The sequence below is a fragment of the Myxine glutinosa genome, chromosome 1 (assembly GCF_964187855.1).
Source record: "Myxine glutinosa chromosome 1, kmMyxGlut1.1, whole genome shotgun sequence".
NCBI lineage: Eukaryota > Metazoa > Chordata > Myxini > Myxiniformes > Myxinidae > Myxine > Myxine glutinosa.
This window is the reverse complement of record NC_136261.1, coordinates 243686086-243705302: the sequence shown is the minus strand read 5'-3', so window position 1 is coordinate 243705302 and position 19217 is coordinate 243686086. Positions and strand designations below refer to the sequence as shown.

The window sequence follows — 19217 nt, the reverse complement described above, 5'->3', positions numbered from 1 at the left end:
TTGTGAATCAAACGACGACGGGTGAAAGAAACTCCTAATGAACGTTTTTAATTTGTTATGCATACTTCCGCCCACGCAAGATGGCTGCGCCCACGTCGCTTGGGATTCTCGAGCCAAGGCATAATCAGGTTTTCAACACAATACGTACTCGTTTATTGACAACACCGGCTTCGCCGGCTACTAGTACCGACTGCAAAGCCGCAATGAGCCGGCGAAGCCAAAGCCTCTTGCCACTATTTTACCCATCAGTAGGTTAGGTAGTTGGTAGTAGGTAGGTGTAGTTGGTACCGTACCTGGTAAGACTTGGTAAAAGAGAAGAGCAGACAGTCCTCCCTAATACCTAAAATACAATAAATGTCACAAGAAGCTGAAGGAAGTAACTATACGATGTGCTAGTTTAGGGCCTATTTTAAAGAAATTTTAACTGGGCTTAACATACGTTTTCATAGTATGTGTGTAGTCTTCTAACTTCAGTCGCTGTCAGGGCTGGTTCTCTCCGGGCACTGCGGCTTCCTCCACCAGAAGAAGTTAGCTTGCAGTAAGATCAGTGCCGACAGATCAGACGATAGCGCCGTTTCAACGGCAATGTGTGACTCATTAATCAAACCGAGCTTTCTTTCTTTATGTAAACCGCTTAGACCGGTAGGTGCAGGACAACATCATAAATCACACAAACCTACTGAGCATGGGAGCATGGGATTGAAGCCTAATTCGGCTTTTCAGGTCTACCACTAAAGAAGAAAAAAATTTCGAAAATGGCCCAGAGTGGTTTACTTTCCAATTACGTTTCGTGAGAACATTGTTTTGTATCGCGAAAAGAAGGTGATAGACGCTGATAGTGACCTGTAAGTACTCTTGAACATCCTCAACAACACATATGATATATGCTGGTGCGAGCACTCAAAAGTCTTTACACGCTTTAGAGAAATTTAGCAGTGTACAGTTAAAGTGTAGACTTAAACTGGTAATTGAAAGTGTAGATTGTGACCTGGTGAATGAGCAGGAGTCACATGACACTTTCTCACGAATTAGCTTGGGTACCCAAGACTTGGGTACATTTATGTCGTGGTTAAGCATAAACGTCGTCCTTCATGCCACATCTGATAGGATGGTGTGGCGATGAAGAATGGAGGCGAAACATTGTTCCTCGTTTTGGCTTTGACCGAGTGACATGGCGGGCGTTTTGCAGAATCGAGTCGAAAAACACGTTGTTCAAGTGCTCGTACTTTTTCGCTGTGCAGTAAGCGAGTGACTTGATACGTTTCACAGTGCCCAAAGCAATGACGATTTAGCTTAGGAAATTTGAGCATATGATGAGAACCAATTCGAGCAGCATATGCTTACGCGTGATTCGGTTGTTTTGCACCAACCTCGTTCCCGGCGTCGCAGACGTCGCAGTGATTCCCGTCGCAGTTCCCGACGTCGCAGTGATGAATTCGGTGAAGAATTCTGTCTCAACTTCGGATATTTCCGGCCGTGAAAAACTATCCGTATTTCTAAACTAAATATGTAAACCGCTTATACCATATTTCTGGCCGTGAAAAACTATCCCGTACGGCCGCGAGATTTCTAAAAATGAATTCTTCGTCAATTTTAGAATACTAGGACGTGCCCGTACGTGGGTGCCCGTTCCTTGCCAAAAAAAAAAAAAAAATGTCTGGGCGTGCCCATGGGCCCATGGGCGTGCCCGTAAGTGCGTGATGTGACCGTACAATGAATGTATCGTCCCGACGCCGCAGCTCGGATGGCGCTGCAGTTAATCGGGCCTGTATCGGCAGAGTTATTATAAACGTGTACTACAATCGATCGTACCTTACAGCGTCTGCTCGCCACGTTCAGCATCAGTACGTCATCACTATGACTATCCGTAAGTCCGGAAGTGACGTCCTCATTTGACTGTCCGGAAGGTCGCATATCGCAGTTACGATGAATCGCAAATTAGTTTTAATTAGTTTTAAAACATAGTTTAACGCCAACATAGTTTGCCAACATGAAATAAATGAATACGCTCTCAAATGTGCCGTCCGAGGCAGAGTCTGTTCGCCACGTTCGGCACACGTGATAGCTCGCTGCTCTCTGATTGGTTGAATCGTTTTTTGGACATAGCTCGGTAACTACTTCTCCGATTAATATGAAACCTTGAAAAGGCACATCCTCAGGTCCCCAGCAATATACCTGGCAAGTTTAAAGTATATCGGACCCGTGGTTGTCGAGAAACAGCGGTCACAGACACACAGACATACACACAGACATACAGAGATTACTGGAATTATAGATAGATTTGACGCCGTTTTCACCGTCCGAAACGCGTAATAATATTTTTTCAAATGCTCGAACCTCATTGGTTCTGGTGCTTGATGACGATTTTCGTTGAAGATAACGAGGTTGGTCTTAACTTATTTTAATTACTAATGACAGGTTTCATTAGATTATGTATCAAAGAACGACGGGTGAAACAAGCTCCTATTCAACTTTTTCGCAATTGTTTTATGCAAACTTCCGCATCCGGTAGATGGCGCCCATCATTGAGTGCTTTCATTTTAGAAATATTTTTGCAAATGCTCGACTCTCATTGGGTCCGGTGTTTGGTGACGCGTTTTGTTGAAGATAACCAGGCCCGTGCGGGCCGATGTTGGTCTTAAATTATTTTATTAATACATTGGAGGTGCATAAGATTGTGAATCAAACGACGATGGGTGAAAGAAACTCCTAATGAACGTTTTAAATTTGTTATGCATACTTCCGCCCACGCAAGATGGCTGCGCCCACGGCGCTTCGGATTCTCGAGCCAAGGCATAATCAGGTTTTCAACATAATACGTACTCGTTTATTGACAACACTGGCTTCGCCGGCTACTAGTACCGACTGCAAAGCCGCAATGAGCCGGCGAAGCCAAAACCTCTTGCCACTATTTTACCCATCACCATGGCATCAGTAGGTTAGGTAGTTGGTAGTAGGTAGGTAGGTTGGCAGTTGGTAGTAGGTAGGTGTAGTAGGTACCGTACCTGGTAAGACTTGGTAAAAGAGAACAGCAGACAGTCCTCCCCAATACCTGCATACCTCTTGCCACTATTTTACCCATCACCATGGCATCAGTAGGTTAGGTAGTTGGTAGAAGGTAGGTAGGTAGTTGGTAGTAGGTAGGTGTAGTAGGTACCGTACATGGTAAGACTTGGTAAAAGAGAAGAGCAGACAGTCCTCCCCAATACCTGCATATCTCTTGCCACTATTTTACCCATCACCATGGCATCAGTAGGTTAGGTTGTTGATAGTAGGTAGGTAGGTAGTTGGTAGTAGGTAGGTGTAGTAGGTACCGTACCTGGTAAGACTTGGTAAAAGAGAAGAGCAGACAGTCCTCCCCGATGGCAATACCTGCATACAATACAATAAATGTCACAAGAAGCTTAAGGAAGTAACTATACGATGTGCTAGCTTAAGGCCTATTTTTAACTGGGCTTAACATACGTTTTCACAGTAAGTGTGTAGTCTTCTAACTTCAGTCGCTGTCAGGCGCCAGGGCTGGTTCTCTGACTCTCCGGGCACGGCGGCTTCCTCCACCAGCAGACGTTAGCTTGCAGTGATTAATTCGGTGAATTCCATCTCAACTTCGGATATTTCCGGCCGTGAAACACTATCCGTATTTCTAAACTAAATATGTAAACCGCTTATACCATATTTCTGGCCGTGAAAAACTATCCCGTACGGCCGCAAGATTTCTAAAAAATAATTCTTCGTCAATTTTAGAATATTTGACGCCGTTTTCACCGTCCGAAACGCGTAATAATAATTGGTTCTGGTGTTTGATGACGATTTTCGTTGAAGATGACGAGGTTGGTCTTAACTTATTTTAATTACTAATGACAGGTTTCATTAGATTATGAATCAAAGAACGATGGGTGAAACAAGCTCCTATTCAACTTTTTCGCAATTGTTTTATGCAAACTTCCGCATCCGGTAGATGGCGCCCATCATTGAGCGCTTTCATTTTAGAAATATTTTTGCAAATGCTCGACTCTCATTAGGTCCGGTGTTTGGTGACGCGTTTTGTTGAAGATAACCAGGCCCGTGCGGGCCGATGTTGGTCTTAAATTATTTTATTAATACATCGGAGGTGCATAACATTGTGAATCAAATGACGACGGGTGAAAGAAACTCCTAATGAACGTTTTAAATTTGTTATGCATACTTCCGCCCACGCAAGATGGCTGCGCCCACGGCGCTTCGGATTCTCGAGCCAAGGCATAATCAGGTTTTCAACATAATACGTACTCGTTTATTGACAACACCGGCTTCGCCGGCTACTAGTACCGACTGCAAAGCCGCAATGAGCCGGCGAAGCCAAAACCTCTTGCCACTATTTTACCCATCACCATGGCATCAGTAGGTTAGGTAGTTGGTAGTAGGTAGGTAGGTAGTTGGTAGTAGGTAGGTAGGTAGTTGGTAGTAGGTAGGTGTAGTAGGTACTGTACCTGGTAAGACTTGGTAAAAGAGAACAGCAGACAGTCCTCCCCAATACCTGCATACCTCTTGCCACTATTTTACCCATCACCATGGCATCAGTAGGTTAGGTAGTTGGTAGTAGGTAGGTAGGTAGTTGGTAGTAGGTAGGTGTAGTAGGTACCGTACCTGGTAAGACTTGGTAAAAGAGAAGAGCAGACAGTCCTCCCCGATGGCAATACCTGCATACAATACAATAAATGTCACAAGAAGCTTAAGGAAGTAACTATACGATGTGCTAGCTTAAGGCCTATTTTTAACTGGGCTTAACATACGTTTTCACAGTAAGTGTGTAGTCTTCTAACTTCAGTCGCTGTCAGGCGCCAGGGCTGGTTCTCTGACTCTCCGGGCACGGCAGCTTCGTCCACCAGAAGACGTTAGCTTGCAGTGATTAATTCGGTGAATTCCATCTCAACTTCGGATATTTCCGGCCGTGAAAAACTATCCGTATTTCTAAACTAAATATGTAAACCGCTTATACCGTATTTCTGGCCGTGAAAAACGATCCCGTACGGCCGCGAGATTTCTAAAAAATAATTCTTCATCAATTTAAGAATATTTGACGCCGTTTTCACCGTCCGAAACGCGTAATAATATTTTTTCAAATGCTCGAATCTCATTGGTTCTGGTCTTTGATGACGATTTTCGTTGAAGATAACGAGGTTGGTCTTAACGTATTTTAATTACTAATGAGAGGTTTCATGAGATTATGAAACAAAGAACGACGGGTGAAACAAGCTCCTATTGAACTTTTTCGCAATTGTTTTATGCAAACTTCCGCATCCGGTCGATGGCTGTCTCCAGCACTCCATCCAGTGATCGCTTTCATTTTAGACATATTTTTGCAAATGCTCGACTCTCATTGGGTCCGGTGTTTGGTGACGCGTTTTGTTGAAGATAACCAGGCCCGTGCGGGCCGATGTTGGTCTTAAATTATTTTATTAATACATCTGAGGTGCATAAGATTGTGAATCAAACGACGACGGGTGAAAGAAACTCCTAATGAACGTTTTAAATTTGTTATGCATCCTTCCGCCCACGCGAGATGGCTGCGCCCACGGCGCTTCGGATTCTCGAGGCAAGGCATAATCAGGTTTTCAACATAATACGTATTCTGTTTATTGACAACACCGGCTTCGCCGGCTACTAGTACCGACTGCAAAGCCGCAATGAGCCGGCGAAGCCAAAACCTCTTGCCACTATTTTACCCATCACCATGGCATCAGTAGGTTAGGTAGTTGGTAGTAGGTAGGTAGGTAGTTGGCAGGTAGTTGGTAGTAGGTAGGTGTAGTAGGTACCGTACCTGGTAAGACTTGGTAAAAGAGAACAGCAGACAGTCCTCCCCAATGGCAATACCTGCATACAATAAATGTCACAAGAAGCTTAAGGAAGTAACGATACCATGTGCTAGCTTAAGGCCTATTTTAAGAAGTAGGAAAATTCTCAAGCTCAAACAGTGAAAAAAACATGACCCATCACCAGGGACATCTACTGCTGCTGCTATTTCGAGCAGCATATGCTTACGCGTGATTCGGTTGTTTTGCACCAACCTCGTTCCCGGCGTCGCAGACATGTCGAGGCGCTGGTAAGATGTCCTGTGTCGAGGGCGCTGATTGGCTGATTCGGTTCTCCGACGGCCACGATATTTCTAAAAAATAATTTTTCGTCAATGTGAGAATATTTGACGCCGTTTTCACCGTCCGAAACGCGTAATAATATTTTTTCAAATGCTCGAATCTCATTGGTTCTGGTCTTTGATGACGATTTTCGTTGAAGATAACGAGGTTGGTCTTAACGTATTTTAATTACTAATGAGAGGTTTCATTAGATTAGGAATCAAAGAACGACGGGTGAAACAAGCTCCTATTGAACTTTTTCGCAATTGTTTTATGCAAACTTCCGCATCCGGTCGATGGCTGTCTCCAGCACTCCATCCAGTAGTGTAGCAGCATAGCAAACCTGTTGTGCATTTTGTGATACAAGCACCAAATTTGGCACAAATGTACATTAATATGTTGCGAACATTTTCAGATATTGGGCCACTTGAAATTCCGTAATTTTTTTTTTCAAATTTTTTCAAATTTCGTAATTTCAAATTTTTCGGGTGACACCGTCACAATTTCGGTCTTCGAGGCCGGCCGATATAGTGGGGCGGCTTAGCCCAAATATTCAAAAGAATTGTGCATTTTGTGATACAAGCACCAAATTTGGCACAAATGTACATTAATATGTTACGAACATTGTGTGGTCAGCAATGAAGACGAGAGTCTGAATTACATGTATGCAAAAGACCTTGTGAACCAGTGAAGCAAATACACGGGTAAGCATGAATTAAATCTAGGGCATGATATAATTTCCATGATGTTTACCTCTACACTCAATGGTGGAAGGAGGTAATGTTTTGATCCCAGCTTGTCTGTATGTCTGTTTGTCTGTTAGTCCACAAAATTCCAGACAAAGCTTGTAGTAGTGGTAGTTGTAGTGGTAGTGGTGATAACAGAAATTGTTATATAGAACTGAACTTATATTATTATTATATGCAGAAAATAACTTCATTTCTATATGCCCTGCAGTGGACAGGTTAATTGGTTTATGCACTGAAGGGGTCACCCTGGTGTGCACTGCTGTGTTCTGCCTCACTGAGTTGTTCAGGTATGATGTACTCAGCACAAGCTTCCGGTCGGCCCGGAGGTGGGGGTGCGGGGCCTGTCACGGAACGTCAAAACAAACGGCCTGCCGGGGCCGCCCAAAAGTCGGGCGTGAGGGGCGCGTCCACTAATGGAACGCCTCTCGCTTCCCAGATCGAGGGCCACGTGGTCAGGAGAACCTCGTCCCTTCCGGTCACACTTTGCCTATCGGCCGGCCTCGAAGACCGAAATTGTGACGGTGTCACCCGAAAAATTTGAAATTACGAAATTTGAAAAAAAAAATTACGGAATTTCAAGTGGCCCAATATCTGAAAATGTTCGCAACATATTAATGTACATTTGTGCCAAATTTGGTGCTTGTTTCACAAAATGCACAATTCTTTTGAATATTTGGGCTAAGCCGCCCCACTACAGTGAGTGATTTCATTTTAGACATATTTTTGCAAATGCTCGACTCTCATTGGGTCCGGTGTTTGGTGACGCGTTTTGTTGAAGATAACCAGGCCCGTGCGGGCCGATGTTGGTCTTAAATTATTTTATTAATACATCTGAGGTGCATAAGATTGTGAATCAAACGACGACGGGTGAAAGAAACTCCTAATGAACGTTTTAAATTTGTTTTGCATACTTCCGCCCACGCGAGATGGCTGCGCCCACTGCGCTTCGGATTCTCGAGCCAAGGCATAATCAGGTTTTCAACACAATACGTACTCGTTTATTGACAACACCGGCTTCGCCGGCTACTAGTACCGACTGCAAAGCCGCAATGAGCCGGCGAAGCCAAAGCCTCTTGCCACTATTTTACCCATCAGTAGGTTAGGTAGTTGGTAGTAGGTAGGTGTAGTTGGTACCGTACCTGGTAAGACTTGGTAAAAGAGAAGAGCAGACAGTCCTCCCTAATACCTAAAATACAATAAATGTCACAAGAAGCTGAAGGAAGTAACTATACGATGTGCTAGTTTAGGGCCTATTTTTAAGAAATTTTAACTGGGCTTAACATACGTTTTCATAGTATGTGTGTAGTCTTCTAACTTCAGTCGCTGTCAGGGCTGGTTCTCTCCGGGCACTGCGGCTTCCTCCACCAGAAGAAGTTAGCTTGCAGTAAGATCAGTGCCGACAGATCAGACGATAGCGCCGTTTCAACGGCAATGTGTGACTCATTAATCAAACCGAGCTTTCTTTCTTTATGTAAACCGCTTAGACCGGTAGGTGCAGGACAACATCATAAATCACACAAACCTACTGAGCATGGGAGCATGGGATTGAAACCTAATTCGGCTTTTCAGGTCTACCACTAAAGAAGAAAAAAATTTCGAAAATGGCCCAGAGTGGTTTACTTTCCAATTACGTTTCGTGAGAACATTGTTTTTTATCGCGAAAAGAAGGTGATAGACGCTGATAGTGACCTGTAAGTACTCTTGAACATCCTCAACAACACATATGATATATGCTGGTGCGAGCACTCAAAAGTCTTTACACGCTTTAGAGAAATTTAGCAGTGTACAGTTAAAGTGTAGACTTAAACTGGTAATTGAAAGTGTAGATTGTGACCTGGTGAATGAGCAGGAGTCACATGACACTTTCTCACGAATTAGCTTGGGTACCCAAGACTTGGGTACATTTATGTCGTGGTTAAGCATAAACGTCGTCCTTCATGCCACATCTGATAGGTTGGTGTGGCGATGAAGAATGGAGGCGAAACATTGTTCCTCGTTTTGGCTTTGACCGAGTGACATGGCGGGCGTTTTGCAGAATCGAGTCGAAAAACACGTTGTTCAAGTGCTCATACTTTTTCGCTGTGCAGTAAGCGAGTGACTTGATACGTTTCACAGTGCCCAAAGCAATGACGATTTAGCTTAGGAAATTTGAGCATATGATGAGAACTAATTCGAGCAGCATATGCTTACGCGTGATTCGGTTGTTTTGCACCAACCTCGTTCCCGGCGTCGCAGACGTCGTAGTGATTCCCGTCGCAGTTCCCGGCGTCGCAGTGATGAATTCGGTGAAGAATTCCGTCTCAACTTCGGATATTTCCGGCCGTGAAAAACTATCCGTATTTCTAAACTAAATATGTAAACCGCTTATACCGTATTTCTGGCCGTGAAAAACTATCCCGTACAGCCGCGAGATTTCTAAAAAATAATTCTTCGTCAATGTTAGAATATTTGACGCCGTTTTCACCGTCCAAAACGCGTAATAATATTTTTTCAAATGCTCGAATCTCATTGGTTCTGGTCCTTGATGACGATTTTCGTTGAAGATAACGAGGTTGGTCTTAACTTATTTTAATTACTAATGACAGGTTTCATTAGATTATGAATCAAAGAACGACGGGTGAAACAAGCTCCTATTCAACTTTTTCGCAATTGTTTTATGCAAACTTCCGCATCCGGTAGATGGCGCCCATCATTGAGTGCTTTCATTTTAGAAATATTTTTGCAAATGCTCGACTCTCATTGGGTCCGGTGTTTGGTGACGCGTTTTGTTGAAGATAACCAGGCCCGTGCGGGCCGATGTTGGTCTTAAATTATTTTATTAATACATTGGAGGTGCATAAGATTGTGAATCAAACGACGATGGGTGAAAGAAACTCCTAATGAACGTTTTAAATTTGTTATGCATACTTCCGCCCACGCAAGATGGCTGCGCCCACGGCGCTTCGGATTCTCGAGCCAAGGCATAATCAGGTTTTCAACATAATATGTACTCGTTTATTGACAACACTGGCTTCGCCGGCTACTAGTACCGACTGCAAAGCCGCAATGAGCCGGCGAAGCCAAAACCTCTTGCCACTATTTTACCCATCACCATGGCATCAGTAGGTTAGGTAGTTGGTAGTACGTAGGTAGGTAGGTAGTTGGTAGTAGGTAGGTTGGCAGTTGGTAGTAGGTAGGTGTAGTAGGTACCGTACCTGGTAAGACTTGGTAAAAGAGAACAGCAGACAGTCCTCCCCAATACCTGCATACCTCTTGCCACTATTTTACCCATCACCATGGCATCAGTAGGTTAGGTAGTTGGTAAAAGGTAGGTAGGTAGTTGGTAGTAGGTAGGTGTAGTAGGTACCGTACATGGTAAGACTTGGTAAAAGAGAAGAGCAGACAGTCCTCCCCAATACCTGCATATCTCTTGCCACTATTTTACCCATCACCATGGCATCAGTAGGTTAGGTTGTTGGTAGTAGGTAGGTATGTAGTTGGCAGGTAGTTGGTAGTAGGTAGGTGTAGTAGGTACCGTACCTGGTAAGACTTGGTAAAAGAGAACAGCAGACAGTCCTCCCCAATGGCAATACCTGCATACAATAAATGTCACAAGAAGCTTAAGGAAGTAACGATACCATGTGCTAGCTTAAGGCCTATTTTAAGAAGTAGGAAAATTCTCAAGCTCAAACAGTGAAAAAAACATGACCCATCACCAGGGACATCTACTGCTGCTGCTATTTCGAGCAGCATATGCTTACGCGTGATTCGGTTGTTTTGCACCAACCTCGTTCCCGGCATCGCAGACGTGTCGAGGGCGCTGGTAAGATGTCCTGTGTCGAGGGCGCTGATTGGCTGATTCGGTTCTCCGACGGCCACGATATTTCTAAAAAATAATTTTTCGTCAATGTGAGAATATTTGACGCCGTTTTCACCGTCCGAAACGCGTAATAATATTTTTTCAAATGCTCGAATCTCATTGGTTCTGGTCTTTGATGACGATTTTCGTTGAAGATAACGAGGTTGGTCTTAACGTATTTTAATTACTAATGAGAGGTTTCATTAGATTAGGAATCAAAGAACGACGGGTGAAACAAGCTCCTATTGAACTTTTTCGCAATTGTTTTATGCAAACTTCCACATCCGGTCAATGGCTGTCTCCAGCACTCCATCCAGTAGTGTAGCAGCATAGCAAACCTGTTGTGCATTTTGTGATACAAGCACCAAATTTGGCACAAATGTACATTAATATGTTGCGAACATTTTCAGATATTGGGCCACTTGAAATTCCGTAATTTTTTTTTTCAAATTTTTTCAAATTTCGTAATTTCAAATTTTTCGGGTGACATCGTCACAATTTCGGTCTTCGAGGCCGGCCGATATAGTGGGGCGGCTTAGCCCAAATATTCAAAAGAATTGTGCATTTTGTGATACAAGCACCAAATTTGGCACAAATGTACATTAATATGTTGCGAACATTGTGTGGTCAGCAATGAAGACGAGAGTCTGAATTACATGTATGCAAAAGACCTTGTGAACCAGTGAAGCAAATACACGGGTAAGCATGAATTAAATCTAGGGCATAATATAATTTCCATGATGTTTACCTCTACACTCAATGGTGGAAGGAGGTAATGTTTTGATCCCAGCTTGTCTGTATGCCTGTTTGTCTGTTAGTCCACAAAATTCCAGACAAAGCTTGTAGTAGTAGTAGTGGTAGTTGTAGTGGTAGTGGTGATAACAGAAATTGTTATATAGAACTGAACTTATATTATTATTATATGCAGAAAATAACTTCATTTCTATATGCCCTGCAGTGGACAGGTTAATTGGTTTATGCACTGAAGGGGTCACCCTGGTGTGCACTGCTGTGTTCTGCCTCACTGAGTTGTTCAGGTATGATGTACTCAGCACAAGCTTCCGGTCGGCCCGGAGGTGGGGGTGCGGGGCCTGTCACGGAACGTCAAAACAAACGGCCTGCCGGGGCCGCCCAAAAGTCGGGCGTGAGGGGCGCGTCCACTAATGGAACGCCTCTCGCTTCCCAGATCGAGGGCCACGTGGTCAGGAGAACCTCGTCCCTTCCGGTCACACTTTGCCTATCGGCCGGCCTCGAAGACCGAAATTGTGACGGTGTCACCCGAAAAATTTGAAATTACGAAATTTGAAAAAAAAAATTACGGAATTTCAAGTGGCCCAATATCTGAAAATGTTCGCAACATATTAATGTACATTTGTGCCAAATTTGGTGCTTGTTTCACAAAATGCACAATTCTTTTGAATATTTGGGCTAAGCCGCCCCACTACAGTGAGTGATTTCATTTTAGACATATTTTTGCAAATGCTCGACTCTCATCTCATTGGGTCCGGTGTTTGGTGACGCGTTTTGTTGAAGATAACCAGGCCCGTGCGGGCCGATGTTGGTCTTAAATTATTTTATTAATACATCTGAGGTGCATAAGATTGTGAATCAAACGACGACGGGTGAAAGAAACTCCTAATGAACGTTTTAAATTTGTTTTGCATACTTCCGCCCACGCGAGATGGCTGCGCCCACTGCGCTTCGGATTCTCGAGCCAAGGCATAATCAGGTTTTCAACATAATACGTACTCGTTTATTGACAACACCGGCTTCGCCGGCTATAAGCTTGGACTCCGACACTGTTCTCTCAACTTCGACCTGCATCAAACATGACGTCACCCGACGGGGTTGTGTGACCGGTGTGAGGTTCCCGTGGGTTGGTTCATGTTTTCTCTTTCTGCCCTCGGCATGAGGAGCTCAGAACGCGTCCACGTCCACTGGGCACTGCAACCTGTACCTGTCCCGCTGTCCTGTCCGTCACATGGGGATCACGTGGTGAGGTCTACCGGATGTATTTCTCCGTCTAACGTAGAAGTATCATCGATTCTGCAGATCAGTTTTAAAATTTATTGAAGGAACGGAGCTGGTAATATAATTATAAACCTCCAGTATCCATATCCGAAGTATTTAGGTGCGTGGCGTATATAGATCCTCGCGCCGCTCTGAAAATACCACCAAATATTCAATAAGCAGAAGAAGAAGATTTATTTTAAGACAAAGAACTTCCGGTTGATTTGCTTGTAAACCTCGCACTGTAACTGTTCCTCTGACGAAGATTCACGTGGGCTAATCTAAATAGGTTTGTTCTGAGATTCTCATTTTATTAATATAAATACTGAGAAATATGTGTAAAACGTTCATTTAAAGATAAAATAATTTCCTGTTCGTTGATGACGGGAAAGAAGGAAAGTTAAACGAGTTTAAATATAATTATAATGCATGATGAGGTATTTGATTGCTCATTTAATAATGAGGTGTTTTTCACTCGTTTTTGTTTCATTCACCACATTGTTTTATTTCACGTCATCACTAAACTTCCCACAACGATGATTAAACCTCTTTCTTCATTTTAACTACAAATCAGTCAGTGTTCATAATTAACTTCAAACTTGTATATCCAATGTGACCGGCTAATGAGGAGGTGTAACAAGGGTACGATGTACAATTATCTACTTGCCTTTGTTTTCACTGACGTCACAGTTACCCATCTCGCATTGCGCGGCGGCCATTTTGATACTCAAGCTAATCTGCCCGTGTGCGCTGATGTTGATTTGTTGCGTTGGTTTATGGTGAATGCGGATCGCAAAAAGTCTGTTTTATAAAGTAATTTTGTTTGTTTTGTCACGTTCATGTGGAGTGTGGTGCCATCTAGTTTATATTACGTATTGTTGCCCAACAAACACAGAACATTCGGTTTCAGCGCCTTTGGGCTTCTGGAGTGGAAAAGCGCTATACAAAATAAATGAATTATTATTATTAAGTTTGCCGTGAACTGGTGAACACCTGGGCAGTGGGTCAACCTGCAACCAACTACCTGTAGAACAGACTTGGAGTGTACGTAAGGATACGGTAGATCCAGGCTTGAGTATGGCTAGCAGTGCGAGTGCCAACCTTAGCTACCAAGAGACGCTCCCCCCGGACGTTCTTGTTCGTTACAAAGAGAAGATTTCTGTCATTGGGTGTGACCCTTATGGTCTATCAAATGATCAATTTGAGAAGAATGTGAGCAAGTGGCCTCAGGTGACCCACATCGACGTGATCAACTACCTGTTGTTCAGCAAATCGGCCTATACCAAAGATGAGTTGAAGAAGTATAAATCCCTCGAGGCATACAGGTTGTACCAAGATGGATGGGTGCGACAAATCCTACACAAAGAACTGAATGACGTCCACTTGATTCGATCCAAGGTATTAATATATTAAACAAACATGTATTTTTTAAAGCTGCTTGTGTTAATGTTATGGACCTGATTGATTAAGTGCCCTCCATTTGTTCAAAAACCACTGCAGTTTTAAGCTGTGCATGCATGTGTGCATACTTTGTAGACATGTGACGCACAGTGCGAAGTGAGTGCCGCCATGTGTGCTTTGTGCGTATGGCCATAAGTCATCACCTATATTTATCATGTAAGCAACGAATACATAGCACGTTCTTCACATGATAAAATCGAGATTCATTTTGACCGAGTTGATAAGAGCACATAACTTTAGAAAGTTTATTGGACAGTTTCAAATTCAATACTTTTATGTTCCAGGTTTCGCATTCCACGAAACATGTTCTTACTTACTGTTAACAAAATGCTTGGAGCAGACAGGTGTGCGATCCCACTGTGATTCTGTTTGGATGTCACTGCGATTGATGGCAGCCTTCCACAAACGCCGCCTCTCTTCACTTAAATTTCTTGTTTCCTCACCCTGATTCAGTAGAAGTTTGGGCGTTTTGTAAAACTTAACTCCTGGCCTAACGCCTGGCCTGTTTGAACAACGAAATACGCCGCAAATTGGCATTCATGCAAATTTCAAATTGGCAGTCGTGACTGGTCGTGAACAAAAACTATTTAATGTGAATCTGCTGACGACGTTGTTCGAGAGGGTATCAAAATGGCCGAGGTGTCCCAGGGTGCCCTGCCGCGTGCTCCGATGACGTCACAAGAAAACAAGCAAAACTACTTTCCCTCTTCTGGTGGATATTTAACGTTCACAACCGAAATGTCGATGGAAAACCTGATTCGTAATCCAGAAATATCAAAAAGATCCTGTGGGTCTAAAATGTAACATTCCTGGTTAGCTTCCCACCGAGATTCCATCCTTGCTTAAATTGGACTCCTCAAGGAAATTACTCTGGAATTCCAGAACTGCTCGTCCGTGTCTGTCTGTCTCTGCCATGCCTGTCTGTCTCTGCCGTGCCTGTCTGTCTCTGCCGTGCCTGTCTGTCTCTGCCGTGCCTGTCTGTCTCTGCCGTGCCTGTCTGTGTATGTGTCCTCTGCCGTGCTTGTCTGTGTCCTCTGCCGTGCTTGTCTGTGTCTGCCGTGCCCGTCTGTCTCTGCCGTGCCCGTCTCTGCCGTGCCCGTCTCTGCCGTGCCTGTCTGTGTCTGTGTCTGTCTCTGCCGTGCCGGTCTGTGTCTGTCTCTGCCGTGCCGGTCTGTGTCTGTCTCTGCCGTGCCGGTCTGTGTCTGTCTCTGCCGTGCCGGTCTGTGTCTGTCTCTGCCGTGCCGGTCTGTGTCTGTCTCTGCCGCGCCGGTCTGTGTCTGTCTCTGCCGCGCCGGTCTGTGTCTGTCTCTGCCGTGCCGGTCTGTGTCTGTCTCTGCCGTGCCGGTCTCTGCCGTGCCGGTCTCTGCCGTGCCGGTCTCTGCCGTGCCTGTCTCTGCCGTGCCGGTCTCTGCCGTGCCCGTCTCTGCCGTGCCCGTCTCTGCCGTGCCCGTCTCTGCCGTGCCCGCCTCTGCCTGCCTGTCTGTGTCTGTCTCTGCCGTGCCGGTATGTGTCTGTCTCTGCCGTGCCGGTCTGTGTCTGTCTCTGCCGTGCCGGTCTGTGTCTGTCTCTGCCGTGCCGGTCTGTGTCTGTCTCTGCCGTGCCGGTCTGTGTCTGTCTCTGCCGTGCCGGTCTGTGTCTGTCTCTGCCGTGCCGGTCTGTGTCTGTCTCTGCCGTGCCGGTCTGTGTCTGTCTCTGCCGTGCCGGTCTGTGTCTGTCTCTGCCGTGCCGGTCTGTGTCTGTCTCTGCCGTGCCGGTCTGTGTCTGTCTCTGCCGTGCCGGTCTGTGTCTGTCTCTGCCGTGCCGGTCTGTGTCTGTCTCTGCCGTGCCGGTCTGTGTCTGTCTGCCGTGCCGGTCTGTGTCTGTCTGCCGTGCCGTCCGTGTCTGTCTCTGCCGGTCTGTGTCTGTCTCTGCCGTGCCGGTCTGTGTCTGTCTCTGCCGTGCCGGTCTGTGTCTGTCTCTGCCGTGCCGGTCTGTGTCTGTCTCTGCCGTGCCGGTCTGTGTCTGTCTCTGCCGTGCCGGTCTGTGTCTGTCTCTGCCGTGCCGGTCTGTGTCTGTCTCTGCCGTGCCGGTCTGTGTCTGTCTCTGCCGTGCCTGTCTGTGTCTGTGTCCTTCTCTGCCGTGCTTGTCTGTGTCCTTCTCTGCCGTGCCTGTCTGTGTCTGTCTCTGCCGTGCCGGTCTGTGTCGGTCTCTGCCGTGCCGGTCTGTGTCGGTCTCTGCCGTGCCGGTCTGTGTCTGTCTCTGCCGTGCCGGTCTGTGTCTGTCTCTGCCGTGCCGGTCTGTGTCTGTCTCTGCCGTGCCGGTCTGTGTCTGTCTCTGCCGTGCCGGTCTGTGTCTGTCTCTGCCGTGCCGGTCTGTGTCTGTCTCTGCCGTGCCGGTCTGTGTCTGTCTCTGCCGTGCCGGTCTGTGTCTGTCTCTGCCGTGCCGGTCTGTGTCTGTCTCTGCCGTGCCGGTCTGTGTCTGTCTCTGCCGTGCCGGTCTGTGTCTGTCTCTGCCGTGCCGGGCTGTCTCTGTCTCTGCCGTGCCGGTCTGTGTCGGTCTCTGCCGTGCCGGTCTCTGCCGTGCCGGTCTCTGCCCTGCCCGTCTCTGCCGTGCCCGTCTCTGCCGTGCCCGTCTCTGCCGTGCCCGTCTCTGCCGTGCCCGTCTCTGCCGTGCCCGTCTCTGCCGTGCCCGTCTCTGCCGTGCCCGTCTCTGCCGTGCCCGTCTCTGCCGTGCCCGTCTCTGCCGTGCCTGTCTGTGTCCGTCTCTGCCGTGCCGGTCTGTGTCCGTCTCTGCCGTGCCGGTCTGTGTCCGTCTCTGCCGTGCCGGTCTGTGTCCGTCTCTGCCGTGCCGGTCTGTGTCCGTCTCTGCCGTGCCTGTCTGTGTCCGTCTCTGCCGTGCCGGTCTGTGTCCGTCTCTGCCGTGCCGGTCTGTGTCCGTCTCTGCCGTGCCGGTCTGTGTCCGTCTCTGCCGTGCCGGTCTGTGTCCGTCTCTGCCGTGCCGGTCTGTGTCCGTCTCTGCCGTGCCGGTCTGTGTCCGTCTCTGCCGTGCCGGTCTGTGTCCGTCTCTGCCGTGCCGGTCTGTGTCCGTCTCTGCCGTGCCGGTCTGTGTCCGTCTCTGCCGTGCCGGTCTGTGTCCGTCTCTGCCGTGCCGGTCTGTGTCCGTCTCTGCCGTGCCGGTCTGTGTCCGTCTCTGCCGTGCCGGTCTGTGTCCGTCTCTGCCGTGCCGGTCTGTGTCTGTCTCTGCCGTGCCGGTCTGTGTCTGTCTCTGCCGTGCCGGTCTGTGTCTGTCTCTGCCGTGCCGGTCTGTGTCTGTCTCTGCCGTGCCGGTCTGTGTCTGTCTCTGCCGTGCCGGTCTGTGTCTGTCTCTGCCGTGCCGGCCTGTGTCTGTCTCTGCCGTGCCGGTCTGTGTCTGTCTCTGCCGTGCCGGTCTGTGTCTGTCTGCCGTGCCGGTCTGTGTCTGTCTGCCGTGCCGGTCTGTGTCTGTCTCTGCCCTGCCGGTCTGTGTCTGTCTCTGCCATGCCGGTCTGTGTCTGTCTCTGCCGTGCCGGTCTGTGTCTGTCTCTGCCGTGCCGGTCTGTGTCTGTCTCTGCCGTGCCGGTCTGTGTCTGTCTCTGCCGGTCTGTGTCTGTCTCTGCCGGTCTGTGTCTGTCTCTGCCGTGCCGGTCTGTGTCTGTCTCTGCCGTGCCGGTCTGTCTGTCTCTGCCGTGCCGGTCTGTGTCTGTCTCTGCCGTGCCGGTCTGTCTCTGCCGTGCCGGTCTGTGTCTGTCTCTGCCGTGCCGGTCTGTGTCTGTCTCTGCCGTGCCGGTCTGTGTCTGTCTCTGCCGTGCCGGTCTGTGTCTGTCTCTGCCGTGCCGGTCTGTGTCTGTCTCTGCCGTGCCGGTCTGTGTCTGTCTCTGCCGTGCCGGTCTGTGTCTGTCTCTGCCGTGCCTGTCTGTGTCTGTGTCCTTCTCTGCCGTGCTTGTCTGTGTCCTTCTCTGCCGTGCTTGTCTGTGTCTGTCTCTGCCGTGCCGGTCTGTGTCGGTCTCTGCCGTGCCGGTCTGTGTCGGTCTCTGCCGTGCCGGTCTGTGTCTGTCTCTGCCGTGCCGGTCTGTGTCTGTCTCTGCCGTGCCGGTCTGCGTCTGTCTCTGCCGTGCCGGTCTGTGTCTGTCTCTGCCGTGCCGGTCTGTGTCTGTCTCTGCCGTGCCGGTCTGTGTCTGTCTCTGCCGTGCCGGTCTGTGTCTGTCTCTGCCGTGCCGGTCTGTGTCTGTCTCTGCCGTGCCGGTCTGTGTCTGTCTCTGCCGTGCCGGGCTGTCTCTGTCTCTGCCGTGCCGGTCTGTGTCGGTCTCTGCCGTGCCGGTCTCTGCCGTGCCGGTCTCTGCCCTGCCCGTCTCTGCCGTGCCCGTCTCTGCCGTGCCCGTCTCTGCCGTGCCCGTCTCTGCCGTGCCCGTCTCTGCCGTGCCCGTCTCTGCCGTGCCCGTCTCTGCCGTGCCCGTCTCTGCCGTGCCCGTCTCTGCCGTGCCTGTCTGTGTCCGTCTCTGCCGTGCCGGTCTGTGTCCGTCTCTGCCGTGCCGGTCTGTGTCCGTCTCTGCCGTGCCGGTCTGTGTCCGTCTCTGCCGTGCCGGTCTGTGTCCGTCTCTGCCGTGCCGGTCTGTGTCCGTCTCTGCCGTGCCGGTCTGTGTCCGTCTCTGCCGTGCCGGTCTGTGTCCGTCTCTGCCGTGCCGGTCTGTGTCCGTCTCTGCCGTGCCGGTCTGTGTCCGTCTCTGCCGTGCCGGTCTGTGTCCGTCTCTGCCGTGCCGGTCTGTGTCCGTCTCTGCCGTGCCGGTCTGTGTCCGTCTCTGCCGTGCCGGTCTGTGTCTGTCTCTGCCGTGCCGGTCTGTGTCCGTCTCTGCCGTGCCGGTCTGTGTCTGTCTCTGCCGTGCCGGTCTGTGTCTGTCTCTGCCGTGCCGGTCTGTGTCTGTCTCTGCCGTGCCGGTCTGTGTCTGTCTCTGCCGTGCCGGTCTGTGTCTGTCTCTGCCGTGCCGGCCTGTGTCTGTCTCTGCCGTGCCGGTCTGTGTCTGTCTCTGCCGTCTCTGCCGTGTCGGTCTCTGCC

The 19217-nt window shown here is 48.3% G+C and overlaps 2 protein-coding genes across 5 annotated transcripts in view; one reads left to right on the top strand and one right to left on the bottom strand.

The window, feature by feature from the left end:
- Positions 1-943: 943 nt before the first annotated feature.
- LOC137435583 (uncharacterized) lies at positions 944-12661 on the bottom strand. The gene is made up of 6 exons (XM_078775132.1): positions 12450-12661; positions 10629-10727; positions 10382-10434; positions 4627-4679; positions 3320-3372; positions 944-988 (listed from the first exon to the last, which is right to left on the bottom strand). Exons 1-6 carry the CDS (start codon positions 12522-12524, stop codon positions 944-946), a joined length of 378 nt encoding a protein of 125 aa, XP_078631258.1. The 5' UTR covers positions 12525-12661.
- Positions 12143-19217, top strand: part of LOC137435506 (uncharacterized) — a 57903-nt gene continuing 50828 nt past the window's right edge. For 2 of the 4 annotated variants that reach the window (XM_068129369.2, XM_068129359.2), the window contains exon 1: positions 13256-14108. In XM_068129369.2, coding sequence (XP_067985470.2) covers positions 13788-14108 — 321 coding nt within the window. In that variant the 5' untranslated portion in view covers positions 13256-13787. Of the gene's footprint in view, positions 12696-12891; positions 13000-13255; positions 14109-19217 lie in introns of those variants that run through there. The other 2 variants (XM_078785548.1, XM_078785553.1) reach the window with 2 other exon arrangements.